The 19,221-nt window shown below is 33.2% G+C and overlaps 1 protein-coding gene across 3 annotated transcripts in view; it reads right to left on the reverse strand.

Moving 5' to 3' along the window:
- Pif1A (PFTAIRE-interacting factor 1A) overlaps positions 1 to 19,221 on the reverse strand; it is a 291,214-nt gene that overhangs the window by 15,226 nt on the left and 256,767 nt on the right. For all 3 annotated transcript variants that reach the window (XM_089637233.1, XM_089637232.1, XM_089637234.1), the window contains 8 exons: positions 13,405 to 13,461; positions 11,416 to 11,493; positions 11,039 to 11,134; positions 9,308 to 9,433; positions 2,660 to 3,076; positions 1,207 to 1,800; positions 999 to 1,105; positions 88 to 334 (listed from right to left, as the gene is read on the reverse strand). In XM_089637233.1, the coding sequence (XP_089493359.1) occupies positions 88 to 334; positions 999 to 1,105; positions 1,207 to 1,800; positions 2,660 to 3,076; positions 9,308 to 9,433; positions 11,039 to 11,134; positions 11,416 to 11,493; positions 13,405 to 13,461 (1,722 nt within the window). The remainder of the gene's footprint in view (positions 1 to 87; positions 335 to 998; positions 1,106 to 1,206; positions 1,801 to 2,659; positions 3,077 to 9,307; positions 9,434 to 11,038; positions 11,135 to 11,415; positions 11,494 to 13,404; positions 13,462 to 19,221) is intronic.

The following is a 19,221-nucleotide window of genomic DNA, read 5'->3' on the forward strand; positions in this document are numbered from 1 at the left end:
TAGAGATTTTACTTGCAGAACCACATCTTAACTGGGAAAAGTTATTATAATCAATATAATGTCTAGTAAATCAGTGGATTTACTTACTTTAAAGTCCATTCCCGAGCATCCCTCCATGATTTTGTAGACGTTGTAGCAGACGAGCGCCGGAATTGACTTCTCCATCATCTTGAGCTTGTCGCGCATCTTCTTCTCGTGGCGCTCCTGTTCCATGTTCTTGTATTCGAACTCCTCGGCCAGCTCACGATAGCAGTCTGCCTTGCTGACCGCGCTGCTCCTCTGGTCGTCCATATCGCGCAGCTTGGCGGTTAGGATATCAAACTCCGCCTCTAATCTGGAATGATAGTGAGATTAGGTTAGGTTGTCCCATCAGCATAGAAATACAAGGTTCGGAAAATAAATTTTGCAACATTATTAACTTCGTCCAGCGCATGTCTCGCACCGTGTGGACGTGTCTTGGGCGCACATCACCTCGCAAACACGCGACCACACTGCACGAGGTGTGCTTTTTCTGGGGTGCCTCGAAACTATGGGGGGGGGAAATACAAGAAGAGGAGGATAACAAATAATTATAGAAGCGGTAGGTACTTATTTTTATGTGATAAATGAAGAACATTTTAGAAATATCTAAATATTTTTTTTTGTAATAAATAGAATTCTTTAGGCACACAATAACTTGTGGCTCAGATAGTATCTGTAAAAAAAGTACTTTTCACTCCGCGGCAACAATAATTTTTTTAGTATTGTAATTTTTTTTTTAAAGACAGGAGACGGTTAACGTAGAGTTCCCGTGAATATGTAGGCCATACGCCCACTGTGTTATCTCCCATTTTATATCATTCCTTTAACAGTAACCCGGTCCCTTTTATAAAGTTCACCAGGGTTGTCATTGGATTTGTGGCTATGTCTTCTGGTTCTAAAATGTGTCTTTCCAGGTTTTCTATTTTACTGTTTTTATTATTGTAATACAGTTTTATATATTATGTAAGGATACTTACTCTTGGTTGTGTAATCTGGTATCGTTCTCAGATTCCTCAAATTCACATCGCTCTTCTTCAAGCAGCAAATATTTCTTCCTTAATTTAGATAGATCAAATTCCAGATTCTGAAATAAAACAAAAATTATGTCAACACCTTATAAGATACAATGCAGAGTAGGCATGAAGCTATTTTGTACCAAGTTAAAAATGCTTGTAGAGTCCTTACCTTAATTTTGGATTGCAAATCAACCTCTCTTTGAAGTCTCTGTGCCAATTTCTTGTCTCTTACGTCTCCCGAACTTTCATACACGGCAACTTTATTCTCTAAAACTGCAATACGGCTTTCATAAATTTCTAGCTTCTTCTTCTCGCGTTTCTTCTGTTGTTTCAGATCAACAGGACTGCAATCAATGAAATCATTGGCTCTATGCTTATATCTGAGATTCTTGCTGCGAATAGCACCAGATTTCTCCAACTGTTCCCTAATTTGATTGAGTCTCTGGACTTCGGTTGCGAGATCGCTCTCGGGCTCGGCGCAAATACAGTCACACCACTCTGTTTGAGTTTCTTTACTATCCCAATCTGAATCTTCGAAGATTCCGCTCTCTTGTAAGCCGTAGAGCAATTTCTTTGAATCGTCTTTCAACAAAACATTCAAAGGTGGTTCAGAGTCCGTATTACTTGGTACAGATTTAATGAGATCAGTGGATTTGTGTGATTTTTGTGAATATGGTGAAATGGTAGCGATTATGCGGCCAGATTTTGTAAGGTCAAACTCGTTTTTGTTGAAATCGCTGTCGGCTAGTTTTTTGTGTTTCACCTGAAATCAAATATTATTGAATAATTAATTTTGCTTATTGCAAGCCTTTTTAAATAATAGTGTTTTGTTACGATCATACCACCTACGAATGGGTATCAAACTATGAAACAACAAAGTAAAAATATGGAAAACTGATAAAAAAATAGAAAAGATTACAACTTGAAAAATTTTGACATTAAAATAATGCTAAAACAAATGCTTCATTCAAACATTCAAATTAGAACTCTGAAAATGAAATCATAAAGGCTAGATAGTTACCTACAAATCTCAAATGAGACTGGGTAGATATCTAATTGCCAACTTACAAAACCAAAGATTTTATTGTGATGATGTTTTATTAATTTTTAAATGACGATTTATGAATTATTCACAATCTTATCTTATCTTTTATTTACATATAAATAAAAATGTAAATGTTCGTTTGTTCAAAATATTAAATCTCCAAAAGTTCTTCACAGATTCCTTTGAAATTTTGACACAAAATTGCATTTGAATATGCGTGTGTTTTTATATTTCTATGTTATATAGATGAAAAACATGCTTTTTTTTTAAACAGCGCCATCTGTTGGACTTAAAAACAACACGCGATATTGTTTCCCTATCTGCACTGACAGACTGAGCCACAGCAATCCTTGGCGGGGTACAGCTAGTACATGATAAAAATTATAAATTCAGAATCAGCGTTTGTTGATCTTAAGCGTAAACATTTCAAAATTTTATTTTCCCTCGTGCAGTCCACTTTTTTAAATAATTTAGGTAGGTATATAACATTCAAATGTTTGAATTATTGTTGCATGTTATTCAGCATTCAAAGGGTTATGATTTGGACACATAATATAGGAATACAATGACAAATTACCATAGTATAATCATCATCTGGTAGTGTGCCACTTAAGGCTTGAAGGTTCCACAGCAGCTGAAGAACTTGCTCTAAGCAAATCCTGTCGCTCTCCGACTGAGTTCTCAGCATCATCCTCTCCAACCTGTATCTTATATCCTCTGTCTGGTTATCAGAGTCGAGGATGGAATCCTCCAACAGAATAGGATTAATGACTCCTTTGTGATTGTCCATGAAGTTAATGGGCTCACATTCTGTGAAGCTGGTGGTTGGAGTGGTGAGGATCCTATGGTTCTTGGTGTGAGGAGATCCGGGTCTTGTTGGTGACTTGTAGCCGGAGTCTGACCTCCTCAGCTGCGGTGAAACGGAGTTTTTCAGTCTGTTTTCCGGTGAAGTGCATCCTGAATCAGAGTCGGTCAACTCTTCTAAAGAATTCCGCTGAAATGGACAATTACAATTCAAAAGTTAAAACAATTTTTCAATTTTTTTAACATATTTATTTTTCTCATGTCGCGACCCCGTCACATTCAGAAAGGGGAAGATTGGAATTGAATGAATGTGATTTTTTTGTCTGGATATATTTTTTTATGAATAGATTGCATGCGTTTTTAAATGGATTAGAAAAATTCCTTTTTCTACAAAGAATGCGGAAAAGCTACCAAAAAATGTTTTGTTATTTTATAATAAGCTCCTTACGTAAAATATATGAAAATGACCTGATTCGTTTGGTTTTATTATTAAAGTAAAATACATCGCTAACTTTTGACAAGCCTTACAAGGTGTTAGCTAAAAATAGAACGCTGCGAGTCGAAACCGGCGAGCGTCACTTGGGCTAGCAGAAATCGGAACGAATTTAGCGCGCGAGTGTGACTCGTTAAAAAGCATTAAGCGGTTTGATACCCCACGCTGAATTTTTTTTAATATGGCCACAATGGGATATATATTATTATATTTTAACATGTGATATTTAAAACTGATGATATTATTTTGTGCACGCAATTTTTTTTAATTTTCTTTTATTATAGCGACTATTTAAACATTGTACATAAAAATATGATATTAAATATTGTATACTAAATTGTATTTCTTAGTCCTCGTCACTGGGGTGACCTGTGCTGAGCAAACTAAAGTTATTTGTTTTTGGTTTATTAGTTATCTTTGTCGTTTTTAATGTATTTTTCAGAGTTTTTACCAACATATATATTTATACCTACGAAATTGTGAACAAACTAACTGATTATTAATTTGATTTATTTCTATGAACTTAGATCTAATGAGACTTGGTTAAATCAATATTTAAAACATTCTTGTATTAATACCTCGATTTAAGTAATGTCTTGACTTACTGATCGCCGATGCAAAATTTTCGCCACGCGCCAGCTGATTCTATTTTTGTAATAACTTATTTGATTTTTACAAAATGGTGTTTATTTAAATTGTATTGTCTTGCCAGGTAATGTGTTTATATATTTATAAAAAAAATATGTAATCTACTACAAGAAATTTCCCCAAAATATCTAGTTATATTCAGAGAAGTTAACAGTTCAGATAGCTGGGACAGCAACCTACAGCAAGCCACGTGAGGTATTATTTAAATTGCTTCTGTTTGTTTCATCATTTGATTGAATTTTTTTAAGGTGTTATTTTTTTTAAATGTGAAAGATTTTATAAAAATACTGAATGCTTTAGAAATCATTCCTGAACCGAAAAAATAATTTTAATCTTCTTGCAAGTGACTAATTGAGACCATATTTTCTCTTTAGTGTTTATGAAGCCAGAAACTACTCATTAATGTTTCCAAAAAAGGTTTTGTAAAACTTAATAGAAGCACTGCCAATGAGAAATTATTTTTATTTTGTTTTTGTAACAAATAGAGAAAAAGATATCCTCACCGGGATCTACCGTGCTGAAGATTTCATTTACATATAATTTAAATTTAGTAGTATGAATAATATGAAGTAATTATAAATGTATAATATGTATAGTGTTTTTTTTCGGAAATAAATATAAACATGTTAGATTGTGTTTTTAGTGCAGATAGGCCTAAGTCGTAAGTCACTAGATATAAGTCTTAGATGTAAGTCACTAGTTTTAAGTCAGTAGTCATAAGCTTTAGTCGTAAGTTACTAGATGTAAGTCTTAGATGTGAGTCACTATTATGAATCCTAGTCGTAAGTCAACTGTGTTTATTATTCAATACATATATTTGTACAGCGCCCTTGAAATGATTTCTCACGAAAACGCCTGTAAATAAATCAGTCAAATATTCTTATTATTTGAGTGGTTTCCTTTTCAGTCTGTATTTGGTGTCAGTAAATTTTCTATTTCTGATCTCTCTATGTTTTGTATTCAGCTGTTTCTTTTTTGACATTTAAATGTTATAATATTGTTGTGATTTTTTAATGAGTGGAATTTTTCTGAAGATATTATTATTAAATTATAGGAAGCTTTTTTACCCAAATATTATACATATTTGTATTTGCTTGTTGGATATGTTTTTGAACCTGAGATCTAGTGTTTCTAATGTATGTATTAGTTGTTATTTCTAGTGTTTTGTATTTCTGAATACAAAGGAGAGAATACATTTAGAATAGAGTTGTTTAATTGACATGATGTTAAGATTGTTCAATATTCCCTAAGTGCTATTCCTTACAGGGTCTTTCAAAGTTATTTTATTATTTTTCTCTTATTCCGCTTCACTCTTAATACGCAATATTTCACTTTCAAATAAATGGATATAGCTTTATTAATTCAAAACATGATTTATTATGTGGGGGGAGACGGAAAAATACACACTTTTAATTCTAATTTCGTTTATTAAGTCACTTACGCGATATGTCAATTAGTATGCGGCGCCGTTATAGTCGCAGCCGACGGCGACTATGTTCATATCAAGAGTTGGATTATATTCATAATATCGTATTAGAATTAAATCACAAACCAGTCTATACAAACCTAGCGTAGCCCACAAACTACTTGAAAACTGGGATATAACTCTAAAGGGGACGCGAGCAGGCATTATTAAAGGTTCCCCAACATTTATAGTAACTTTTAGTAATAATATAACTAAATTCAAGTATTAATTCAAAGTAAACATTCCATATTTACCGTGAAGCGGAATTCGTAACCTTTACCGTTATTTTGATTGTGGTTTTTTATATTTATTTATTTCACCCCTATTAAAGCTTTTACATACATATATATAAAAAATAATATTATAATAATAATATTGACATGATTTTAGGATATTGTCATTTGCATAGCCCTGTCCGATAATACCATATTCTAACAGTGATTGGCAAAGAGCCAGATCTTGATGGAATCCAATGGAAGAATCCAATGGATGGAATCTATGACTTGATCATTTAATAATATGCGTATCATGTTAAGATTTAGTTTTCAAAAATTTATGGTCATTTTTTATGTTTCTTCTTTTCTTGAGACATGCATCCTGCACAGCCCTTGGTGACCCTGACCTTATATTATTTGTTCAGTTCATTTTACTTACACATTACTTTTCAAGTTACGGTGCCGGTAGGACTATGATGCCCCCTCCTTATTGGGTGATTATGTGAGGTGAAAGAAATAGGAAAGCTGAAGGAGAAGGTATTCTGGAATTTTGGAAGAACCTGGCTAGTCAAATCTTGTCACAAAAATAATAATATTTTTTCCCCTGAGCGATACTCAATCAGTCTTACTTCTAAAGATTCCCTAATTCCCCGCTGCAGTGCAGGTATAGCTATACTGTGAAGAGGCCCGTATACTGCTAGTAAAAAAATATTTACTCGTAGTTATATTCATGCAAGAGATTGTTAGACTAGCACCACTTTGTTCCAATCCTCAAAAACACGGTTATTTTCCATTTCGCGATTAGTTGGTAACTTAACGTTTATTCAGATGACATTTGATGTTTATTTACTCGGCCTCCTTTGAATTGCTTCAAAATTTGGCTAATTTGATTATCTGTTCCGTATTTGCTTTGGTAAATCGATATATCGATTTAAAATATTCAATTATTGAAGACAATATTAGCGATTTCTAAACGAAAATCTGAAACAGAAAAATCAGAAAAGGATACGGTCACATCTAGGACTCGAACCCAGGGCCCTCGCCTTGCCGGGGCACCGCTCTACCACTGAGCTAATGGGACCCTATCCACTTCGGTCACTTTTAACTGTATCATACTTCGAATAAGAACTACAAACAATGTCTTAATTTTTTCACCGCACATTATTTTTATTGGCAACTATCTTTATGTATGATCGCAAGATTCAACCCGAACTAAATGCAATCTAGACAGCGTCTTTCAGATAAACCTATCTTATTTTTTTATTTTATTTTAATGTGCGACATCTATTGACTTTTCTGCAAGTCTATGATGAATATTTATTTTTTGGAATAACTTTATTGAGTAAAACCTCAAATTGTAATATTTAATTATTGAAGACAATATTAGCGATTTCTAAACGAAAATCTGAAACAGAAAAATCATCCCGTATCCTTTTCTGATTTTTCTGTTTCAGATTTTCATTTAGAAATCGCTAATATTGTCTTCAATAATTAAATATTACAATTTGAGGTTTTACTCAATAAAGTTATTCCAAAAAATAAATATTAAAATATTCCTCTGATAGTTCTGCCTATGGGTATTACTGCTTTTTTACATTTTCATTGTGCGAATTTTCCGTCATAAGATAGTCCTGAGTCCTAATCCTGAGGGTAGGGCGGTTTAAAAATCTGTCAGTCACTAATACTGCGGTATTACGGCCGGTATACGCAGTACGTGATTATGAGTAACGTTTTTGACTAACCTGTTCTTATCTCTTCATTATACTTTTTGAGTAAGACAGAAAGTATCTTCCATCCGGTATAATTTGTCATACCTTAATTCCCATGCTTATCACAATACCATAACCACTAACCATGCCATGCCATGCTCTTATGAACAATTTATTATTTACAAACAACAAAACACAACAATAAATCACCTCTAACACTAAAAAGCAAAACATGCATTTAATAATAAATCTATTGATATGGAAAAGTCAAATATCAGAGGAACATAACATGAAAATGGATGCATAAAAACATTAGAGTAACTTTGTTGCAAATTGAGAGAAATTATTTTACCAAAAACAAACTTCTAATTTTATTGATTATGTTTTTTGTAGGATTAATATTATGACGCAGTCAGTTCTTATGTCAAGATAATAATGGTTTACGTAATAAACATTAAAAAATTAAACGTAATAAAATAAAATTGTATCACATTATTTTCTGTTAGAATTATTGGGAACAGCTCCTATCTATAAGAGTGTTGCAAGAAAACTAATATTACTAAAAATTGCAGTGCAGAATGCAAGAATATAACAGTGCATTGTGAATATTTTTATAAACCTCCCGTGAAAAAATCATAGTGTGAAATTGTCAAAGGGCGGTACTTGATGCAAAATATAAAGATATAATTTTGTTTGTCAATACTTCTTTCACTAAGTTAGTCTTTCAATGTTTTGCATAAAGTACCGGTCACTCTGTATATACACAGTGTCCAGAAAGTAATGATATAAGCGAGAAACCGGTGAAACTACATCGCATAGAAAACGCAAAAAACTTATTTTTTTTGACTTGAGCATTTCAATACTTTTTTTGAACTCTTTTCCTTTACCGGCAACTAAAGGGTTAAAAAAAAATTTCAAGCCTTATTTACGCTTCGACGTATTTTAAAAACGTTAAAAAGTTAATTCTAACCCCTATCGACAGATTTTTTTCATGTTTGACCTAAAATTTTCCATCTGCTAATTACTCGAAAACGAAAATTCAAATCGAAAAAAATTATACGAAAAAATCGACTTCAAATGTGATGTAGATTCACCACTTTCCTGCTTATACCACTAGTTTACGGACACCATGTAGGTATATGATTATAGGCTGGGCCTCAAAGTAAACTATTGTTTGTCTTTCCTTAGTGCATCGGGAGGCATAACATTTTGAATTGTTCGTACCATCGTCTAGAGACGCTGAAGATGATTGGTACCACCAAAACCGAAACAAAAAACTTACATAAGACCCTTAAAACCTATTATCATATACATGCTTTGTGAAAATGTGGAAAATCAAACATATTTAGTCGTATATATATATATATATATATACAGGAAATAAATTAATTGAGGCAAGGATATTTCAGTGCCGTGAAACGGCTTTTATTATATAATATCATTACAGTAGTGCAAATAACTTCAAAAAACATATATGTGCAATAAATATAAAGATGCAAAGCATAAAATATTACATCAACCAATATAAAACAATACCAACATTCATTATAAATAACATTAAAACATCACAAAACACTAAAACAAATAAAAAATCAAACCCCTAAAAACCATGTGTTAGTCGAATATACAGCTTTTTATAACTAAACTTGTCAAATCTTATATAATAAAATTAATTACGTTTTCTTAATAACGACGATTAATCAATGTTTTATTTGAATTAGTTAATATTATATTAAACTTATTTTTAGAAAAAACAATTCCACTTATTGCTATATCTTCTACTAACACTCTTTATAAAATAACATCCGCTACAAAATGACACATGCGTTGGTTTTGGATGGAAGCACGTTTAAAGGTCCGTCACAAAGACACGTTGGACTTGGAATTTTACCTTTTCACTAGCGTCTTCGAGCTCCAGACACCTGAACTCCAGCAGGTCTGCGTGTTCCCTCAAGTCCTGCAATTGTTCGTCCAATTGCGTCGCTCGCAGCTGGGCGCTTCGTTGACTTGCTGTTGACTGAAGAAGGAATAAGTTAGATTGGTGTTTAGATCGGTAAAGAGGATGCTTGAGAGATTCAGGGGGGAAATGAAAATGAAGATTGATTGGATCATGGATTGTCACAATCAACCATTTATGTATGTTTCAGCATGCTTTATTTTCCAGCCAAGGAAAATACGTAATTCATATTATTGTTATATCCGCCTTACTTTGCGGATTTAAGTGTTGGGAACTCTTTGTTAAAAAGTAAAAGGTTCTACTTAAAATTGTGTTTATTTACGTTACAAATAATAGGTCTGGATTTAGCTACACTGTTCATTACCCAAGGGTTGGTAATTCTCTGGTTCGAGAAGCTTGTTCCCTGTCAATCTCATATCACAAGTAATTGTTACACTCTAGCGACATCTGTCGGACTCTGGAGTAAGCTTTATGACTAGCGCCATCTATCGCTTAAATACTCAACTTTATTACCATCATCACAATTATATATTAAATATTAAAAGAGATCGGTTTTATTGAAGGTAGGTCTTGGTATATTGTCCATTCCTTGTTTACAATTTGTGGTTCCTACACTTTTATAAACATTTGTCGTTTCTCGTGGATGGGGTCAAAAATGTGAGGTTGTGCAAAATGCTTCGCAAATAGAAACAGGACGAAAGAAATTAAATAATGCTTAAAATAGGTACTAACTCTGGCTAGTTTACATAATACATATTCCAAAACTAAAGCAAATTCATTGATCTCTCAAATATGTTACAAAATCATCTTTAAAAGCTTGCATAAGTTACTTTGGTAAATTGCTTGCTTTTATGTTTGCCATATAAATATATCAAATGATCTCTTGAACTTTCAGAAAGTAATGAAGTAAATAAATAATAATATTTTTAACCATAATTTTTTTGGTGCTCCTATAAAACTGATTCGGATCTCATCTTAAAGTTTAAAATCATGTTTGCCTTAGGCCAGCTTTAGATGAGCACTGCCTCAACTCAGTTAATGTTCAAATTACCACAAAAAGTAGTTCAAACTATTGTTCCATATAATCTGCATAATAAGCTTTGTAAATCATAACTTTTAAATGAATGCATACGTTGCCTCACATCTAGATAAAAGGTAGAATAATTTAAAATGTTAGAATTACATTGATTTATGATAACAATTACCTACCATAGTCATTACTAACGAATTACGGTTTTGTGAGTGGTAATGTAATTCTCTTAGATATTATTTCTTTCAAAATGCGATAACTGCAGTATTTTGGGTATGAAATGAGAAAACTTCGAGGTGTAGGTAAAATTTGACTTTTTAACATTAGGTACATCTCTTTTCTTGGCTACATCTTTACAGATGTTCTTCAACCTCAGATAGGAATGGAACATGAAGAAGATTTTTATAAAGCGTTCAACACATTGGAATTCTCTGGTCTAGTATTACATCATACAACTTAGTTTATATTGACTACTCAAAGGTGACCCTCAGGGTTCCCCCTTAGGGCCTACACTATGACATCTTTAGGGATATTTTGCGGAAGGTTTTTTCAGAGAGAAGAAAGAGTATAAATACCCGACTGATTAATAAATTATAAACTATTGTTTATTTAGATAATTGTGTTAATATACTTACTAAACTTAGAGCTTTTTCTAGCTCTTGAATCTGCTTCTTTGCAGCTTCTAACATGCCTTCATCAACCTCTACGTGAGAGGCATCTTGCGGGTGGTACTGAAACATAAAATAACCTTTCAACATTCAACTCACATCACCACCAAATGTGTACCTGGAAATATCAGTTCGCTTATTTTTAACAATTTAAAATATCAACAAGCATTGTGACATCTTGTCTTATTTTTTTACAGTTAGGTATAGGCAATTAAAAAGTATATTGGTAATGTAAATGGCCTCAAAATTCTAGACTGAAAAGGCAGTGCAGATTTCTTGATGTCATATCTTACAATTTTATTTAGGATTCATAGTTTTAATTTATTACTAAATTAGTATCTTACCCATAGGTCTGGTGATGGCTGTGGAGACAGAGAATTGGGGGCAGACGAAACGGCCGAGTCGACGTCGGATAATATATCCTGGAACAAGAAAATTTGGAACTTAACAATGATATCATCTTGTTTTCATCATGAAAATAATATATTTTAGTTTGGTTTGTACGGACTACGGACTACATAATATTACTCGCAAGTATCGGTGAACAAAAACAGTACTATTTGTGTTGGTTTAAAAAGTGATGTTGTATTGGAGGCTGTGATAACCATTTTACTGTTTAGGGCAAAACTCTATCGGACTGCAAACATTACGACATTAACTATTGAAGAGTTAGGTTGATAGGCTATTCCACGTACGATATATTCTCCTGATATGCTTCAATAGATATTCCTTTTTTCCGCTCTTCGACTATCTTTGAGGAATCTTCTCCAATAACGATGCTGCTCTTTGATGGGGTAGATGAATTCTTCACCCCTGAACCACTGGATTTTTAAAGACATGGGTACAATCAAAATATCTATCTATCTTGATGAGACTGGGAATCTGGGTTCGATTACGACCGCTACCTTTGTATTTTGTGTGTCTTGTTCCGTTTCATGTTTCGTTTATATTATCTCTTTCTTCAATGATTAAATATTATCTATTGATAAGTTAATATTTTATCAAAAAAAACGCAACAAATTTATGCACAAACCAAAAACATTTAAAATCTCTAAATAGTATAAAACAAAGTCGCTATCCGCGTCTGTCTGTCTGTGCGCTTAATTCTTCTAAACTACATAAAGGATTTTTACAGGGTTTTCACTATCATTTAAAGAATTTTTTCCGAAAGGTTTAGATATAATATATGCATATTATATTTATAGAATGTAGAGAAAAGTCTAATATGTTATATAGATGTAATCTGTGACAGGTAACAACATGCTTTTTTGAAAAACATCGCCATCTGTTGGACAAACATTTAAATACAGCGCCATCTATTGGAGATAAAAGTAAAACGCATTATTGTTTCTCTATCTGCACAGACAGACTGATCCACAGCAATGCGTGGTGGGGTACAGCTAATATACCCTTATAACTTACCCAAATGCTGATATGATGTAAAATTATACTGTTTGTAAAATTGTACTGTAACTGGAACGAATGTTCTGTTGTACAATAAAAAAAAAAAAAAAAAAAAAAAAAAAAAAAAAAAAATTATATAAATTTAAAGGGAAACATAACAATAGTCAAAATTCGCCTGTGTTGGAGCAGGGAAGATAATTTATCCATCTATATACAGGGTGTATCGGCACGTACCCGACAAACTTTAACCAGCTATTCCTTAGCACATTTGGAGTAAAAAATGTTATGGGCACTTTGCTGTCCGGTAGCATTTTTTTTTCAATAAAAAAAAAAAAAAAAAATTACCACACTACATCACTGTCATTGGCATTGCTTTTCGTGTTCAACAGCTGTTATAAGCAAGTATGTCGAAAAGCGTCTTCGCTCTTTCGCACACACTTAATAATAATAGTTAAAAATGAGACGAATGGTGCCGTGCCATTTCGTTGTGATTGTAAAAGCGCGCCAATATAGGTACACACGTACATTATTCAACGGAATTCGAATAAAATATTGCCAGATGGGTTTTCGAACTTTGACAAAGGATAAAACAGTGGTGACATGTGGTGAAAATATGAATAATAATTTTTTATTAAAAAAAAACATTACCGGACAGCAAAGTGCACAAAAGATTTTTTACTCCAAATATGCTAAGGAATAGCTGGTTAAAGTTTGTCGGGTACGTGCCGATACACCCTGTATATATGAATTGTTTGATTAAATTGTTCTAATATAGCAGTAGAATTACATAATAATTAAATTGTTCTAATGTAGCAGTTATTGTAACTATTAAGATTATCAATCTGTATAGGTGCTATTGCTAAGCAAGCCAAATCAATCACTGGGTTGTAGTGATGATCACTATTTAGTATTAGTAATATAATATTTACCTTGAATAAATTGTCTTTCATCAACTGGTGGCCACTTGAACGCCTGTCTCTTCGAACCTGCAACAAAAGAAAGAAAAAATTGTTTAAACAAACGAAAACTTGAGTAGATGAAGGTGTTATTTCCTCATCTTTCACCTAGCACCATCGAAAACCTCATTACATATTGTATGACCTTTAACAATCACTTATAAAAATGATTGTTTGAATTTACCTAATTGTACAAAAAACGTATTTTGACATCAATTTGTGTTTATTCATAACATTGATTCTTTGCAACACAATTCACATAACAATGCCATAATGACCTTTTTTCATTTCATTTCATTCTGTCGATTTAAAGTTTAATGTAAACAGAATTTCATAAAATATGCAGGTGCGTGTGTACTTGTACTGTTTCAACCTTTCTCATAAAAGAATGTATTTAATTAAATAAAACGAAACCCGATAAGTGACGTGTGTACCTTGGTAATTGGAAACATTATTGTTCTTTTATTGATCATTAATATTTTATTAGTTTGTGTTTACAAGTCTAAAGTTAACCTTCAGGGATTTTGATTTATTTTCTCCACGTTAATTTTATGACTGCCATTTAAATAAAGCGATCAAATTGCATTTTTAGCGACATTCCATAAAATTATTAATGCATGCCTGTAAAAATTGGTATTTTTATAAAATACGTAAAAATTGTAGAACATAAGCAATGGGTACTGATTTTTTAAATACCTCGTTATTTCTGCAAGCTGTAAATTCATGCAAACGATATCTTTCTTCGTTGAATTTGACGACGACATAATGCAATATTGCCATCGGTGTATTTTGCACTCTTCATTCCATTGTCTTACACGCTTTATTTATAAAGTGACGCGAATAGAAGGCCTCAGCACGGGCAAGCCACCCAGTGAGGCCTACATTACTGGAAAACTTAAAATGTAAAAAATATTGTACAAAAAAAAAATACGTCACTTTATTAGTGAAGATCGTTCTTAAATATGCCTATATAAAAGTGAGGGATAGCAGCCTTGAAATTATATTGCATCCATACAGATAGGTACCTAACAAATTATTATAAGCAATAATTAGTCGGCTGAAATATCCATACAAATTGAAAATATCTCCCGAGTAATAATAAATACCGCCGACAGGAATTGAACCTGCACCTTCTGATGTCCGGTCAGGTGCTCTGGACCACTGAGCTACGTCGGCTTATTATTTCCAACATGCCAAATAATTCAATATGCACTTGTACTTCATTTTTGTCTAATTATCAAATTTTGTCTAAGTATGGATATTTCAGGCGACTAATTATTGCTTATAATAATTCGTTATCCTTATAAAACCTTGTCTTAAATATTAGTTTATCATTAAAAAATAATAAGCTGTGTTATTATTTCAGTTTTGTGAAGCAATGGCCAATAATGATATAATAATAGAACTTGAATAGAACCTTTACAGAACTTGTAAATCAACTTTGAAATTTTATGAATTGTTCAAATTCTATGAAACAAAATGTCCTCAATTGGATATAATTTAGTTAGATGGAATTTGTCCCCAAAGTTTGTACATTGCGTTTTTATCAGGTCACACGAATTAAATTGATTTTTTTTATAATTACGTATTATTGAATATTGGAAAATTATATATTTAAAACAAACTTTTCTTACAGGATAGGATATATAGCGATAATACTCTACAATGCAAATTGGAATCATAATAATCTGTGTACTCTTACCTACATTTAAAAAAAAAAAATTCTTGCTTTAACTCTTCAATGGTGTTCTAGGCCATTATTTCAAATTATGGAGAGAGGGACGGTGAATTTATATGTATTTTGTTTAAATTGTCAAATTTCAAAATTATATGCTAGATTGGAGTCGAGTTCAGACTTAGAAGAGATGAAATGCAGAATGGAGGAAATCTTTTTTTTTAAATTCTTTTTCTAACAAATCAGTACGTTTTCACTACTCACATGCAAATGTTAGTTTATGCGATTTTCTATTGTTTTTAAATCAGCCTTGAAATTATATTTTATAAAAATTGCATAACCTGTGATGACTGCTGTAGGTTATGACTACCATTGAGGTATACAGATAGAGCTAACATTAACGTTCGAAGTACGGGCCACAAACATCGGTTAATTGTTCGCTGTGCGATAACCACGGCCACAGGTCTCCGGCGATAACTTCAAAATGCCGACATGCACGCTGAGATATTACATATACATGTCGTACTGGAAAATCTAGGGAAAGCAATGGTATAACCTTTCATCGATATATAAACTCTATTTATACACGGTGTCCGGAAACTCGTAGTACAAGCGGGAAACTGGAGAATCTACACCACATGGGGAACCCAAAAAAACATAAAGTTTTTTGATTTGAGCATTTTCAAAAAAAAAAAAAAAAAACCAAAAAAAAATATTTTTCGGCTATTTTGGGGTTAAAGTTTTTTCTGGTGTTTAGGGTTGAATAACAGATGTTTTAACCCTGCAGAGCAGAAATATTTTATGATTACACCGGGTTAAATGAAGGGTGATTTCAAAATAATGCTTCAAATCCGAGTTTCTTCATTTGTTTTACTTTCAAATAGTTTTAATTAGTTGGGTACTTTGATCTTCAGTAATAATTTATAAGAATTTGATTAAAAAAAAAAAAAAATCATCTTCAAACTCGATTTACTCGATAACGAAAGCTCAAATAAAAAAAAAATATACTACAAAATCGACTCCAAATGTGATGTAGATTCACCAGTTTCCCGCTTGTACTACGAGTTTCCGGACACCCTGTATAACTCAATGCTTCCTATAGGACTACCGCGGATACATTATTTTAACCACTCTTGAGGCGTAACAAAAGAGGGATCACTTTTTTTATATCTTACGTTGTCTAAATTCTCTACAAGTAGGTATAGGGTTTTCCAATAAGAGATATTATTTGTTATTGATAGTTGTTATTGAGTTGTTAATGATTTTTTATGGCCGGAATTGGATGGTATTGATCTGGACAACGTTTACTTTCAACAAGACGGCGCTACGTGCCACACAAGCAACGAAACCATTTATATTTTACGGGAAAAGTTTCCGAACCGTGTTATCTCTCGAAGAGTTGATCACAATTAGCCACCGAGATCTTGTGATTTAACACCTTGCGACTTCTTCCTTTGGGGCCACGTGAAAGAGAAGGTCTACGCCAACAGCCCAGCGTCAATTCAAGACCTCAAAGATGGAATTCGCGAGGCTACCGAGGACATAAGGCAGCCACTTTGCGATTTGATTATGGAAAATTTCATGTAAAGGATATAGTCCTGTAGGCGTGGTCGTGGTGGTCATTTGACTGATGTTATTTTTCGCTATTAACGGCATACCTTTTTCTTTATAATGAAATAAACATTCGATCATTTATATTAAAAAATGGCATTTTTCTTTGAATATCAAAATAAAACCTCTTATTGGAAAATCCTGTATAATTATTTGCGATTCTTATCGAAGTTTGTTCATAATATAAAACCATCTTACAGTCGTTATTGGCAAGTGACCTATACGTGCACTGACCTAATAGCCTGTTACCAAAACATTATTAACGGTAGGCGGAATGCCTCTGCATTCAACTGTTGCAAAACAGCCCATCTCTCATCTCTCCAATTGCGTATTTGTTAGTTCAACAAAGAATAATAATTATTGTATTCCTACTTTGTATAGGAACGCGGTCATAAACTTCACGATACAATAAAAGAACCATTGCAACATTTGAAGCATTCCTTTCTGCTTTTATCAAAAAATTTACTAAACTGGTGGCAAGTAGTGTGATTTTTTTTCTTCATCACGACTTCTGAAAGTGTGCGCACGAATATTTTTCATCCCATGTGTGCCATGGCCAATCGAAATATTATTAACTTGTGAAATTTAATGTTTCTTTATTATTATGTTTGTTATCTGTGAAACAATTGATTAAGTTCATTCAAATCAGGCAATGGACCAGATTGCATTGATGTCGGTGTAATAATAATTCGCGCGTAATTCTGTTCGCATTTCTCATGTCAATCTTGAGAAAATCTAGGCCGGTGTGATAGGAAATAGACAATCGCTCAAAAATACTAACGTCAAAGATATTGTTCAAAGTTTAAACCGGTATAATTAGTCAAGTTTCAAACCTACCCGTACACATGCAATGAGTTATTTAGATAGAGTCAGCTTTGGCGTTTAGAGTATGGGCCACGCATATCGGATCATTGTCCGATGTGAGATATCTCGAGCACCTGTCGGTGACAAGCGGTCGCCGGGCACAGGTCTCCGGCGATAACTTCAAAATGCCGACATGCACGAGATATTGTACAAGTGGTATTGGAAAATATAGGGAAAGCAATACCTTTAATCTGTAAGTAAGGTTTTTTTCCATAATCAGTAGTCATGTAAATTGATTTATTCAAGTTAAAAACTCGTGGAGCATTTGCGCGGCCGCCGGTCACCTTCGACAAGTTTGTTGATTTCGTTCGCGGTCGGAAGGATTCGGGCGACGTCGACAGCCGCCACACCCCCCTTTCTACTTCCCGCACGGGAACAATATTGCACACTGATATTGCAAGGAATGTAGACTCAATTTATATATATAACTCAATGCACAGATGCACCTAATAAGCCCTGGACGGAACTATTCGAAAAAAAATGAAGTCGTAGGGTGAGGGGCAAAATGTATGAAAAATTACAAAACTTACATACATTTACATAAAATACAAAATTAAAGCAAATTCATCAATTAAAATAGTTCAATATATACCACTCTGCATACAAATCATTACAATGGGGATTCTGGAATTTCTGTATAATCCAACCGTATTGAAAAATTATACTTGCAAAAATTGTGAGAAAGCACTATGTTTCGTTTTCGTTCGCAGCAAATTTTATAAAAGTAAAATTTTAAAAGCCTGAACGAAGGAGAAAATCCGAAAAAAACTAGATAATAAAAAACGCTAATTTCAATAGAATTTTGTTTTATTTTGGAGGTAAAGGACCTTGTGGGGATTTAGAAAATCTCTTCATCTATTGTGGATATTTTAGAATATATGCATTGGCAACTCTGGTTCACGTTCACATTTGACTGATGAAAATATTTTAATGCAAGATTTTAACCACCGGTAAATTGTTTATCAGGTACGGTCATGGATGTATTTTTTGCACTTTGGTTCAATACAATAACATTAGTAATGAGATGCTAACATTTTACCTAGTTTTCTTTGATGTTAAAAGCGTCTAAACTTCATAAAAAAGTAACGGCTTCCAAAATACAGCATTAAAAAAAACGATAACTTATTGAGATTGGTCATCGGTGACGTCACTGGTCACGTACATAAATTCGAACCGTTTTTTGAAAACTTTAAAAAATTATTTAGACTACGGGTTTTTCAATAAGAGGTGTTATTTTGAATAGCCCGCTATTTCGGTAGATGTTACTTTTGAAGCTGTCATTTTTTGACATTTGACAAGTAGAAACTACGCTATTAATAAAAATGGAACGATACACGCTTCAACAACGCATTGAAATTATTAAAATTCACTTGAGTGAATCAAATGCAAATCATTTTGAGTGATGAGGCCCATTTCCACCTCAGTGGCTTCGTCAACAAGTAAAATTGTCGCATCTGGGGCTCGAAAAACCCAAGAGTTATTGATGAAAAGCCTCTCTATCCTCAACGTGTGACTGTTTAGTGCGGTTTATGGTCCGGCGGAGTTATTGGACCTTACTTTTTTCGGAAATGAGGCTAGAGCAACAGTTACGGTGAATGGATCGCTATCGAGAGATTTTTTATGGCCGAAATTGGATGGTA

This window comes from Hesperophylax consimilis, chromosome 11 (genome assembly GCF_061612785.1).
Source record: "Hesperophylax consimilis isolate HC1 chromosome 11, BYU_Hcon_1.0, whole genome shotgun sequence".
Lineage (NCBI taxonomy): Eukaryota > Metazoa > Arthropoda > Insecta > Trichoptera > Limnephilidae > Hesperophylax > Hesperophylax consimilis.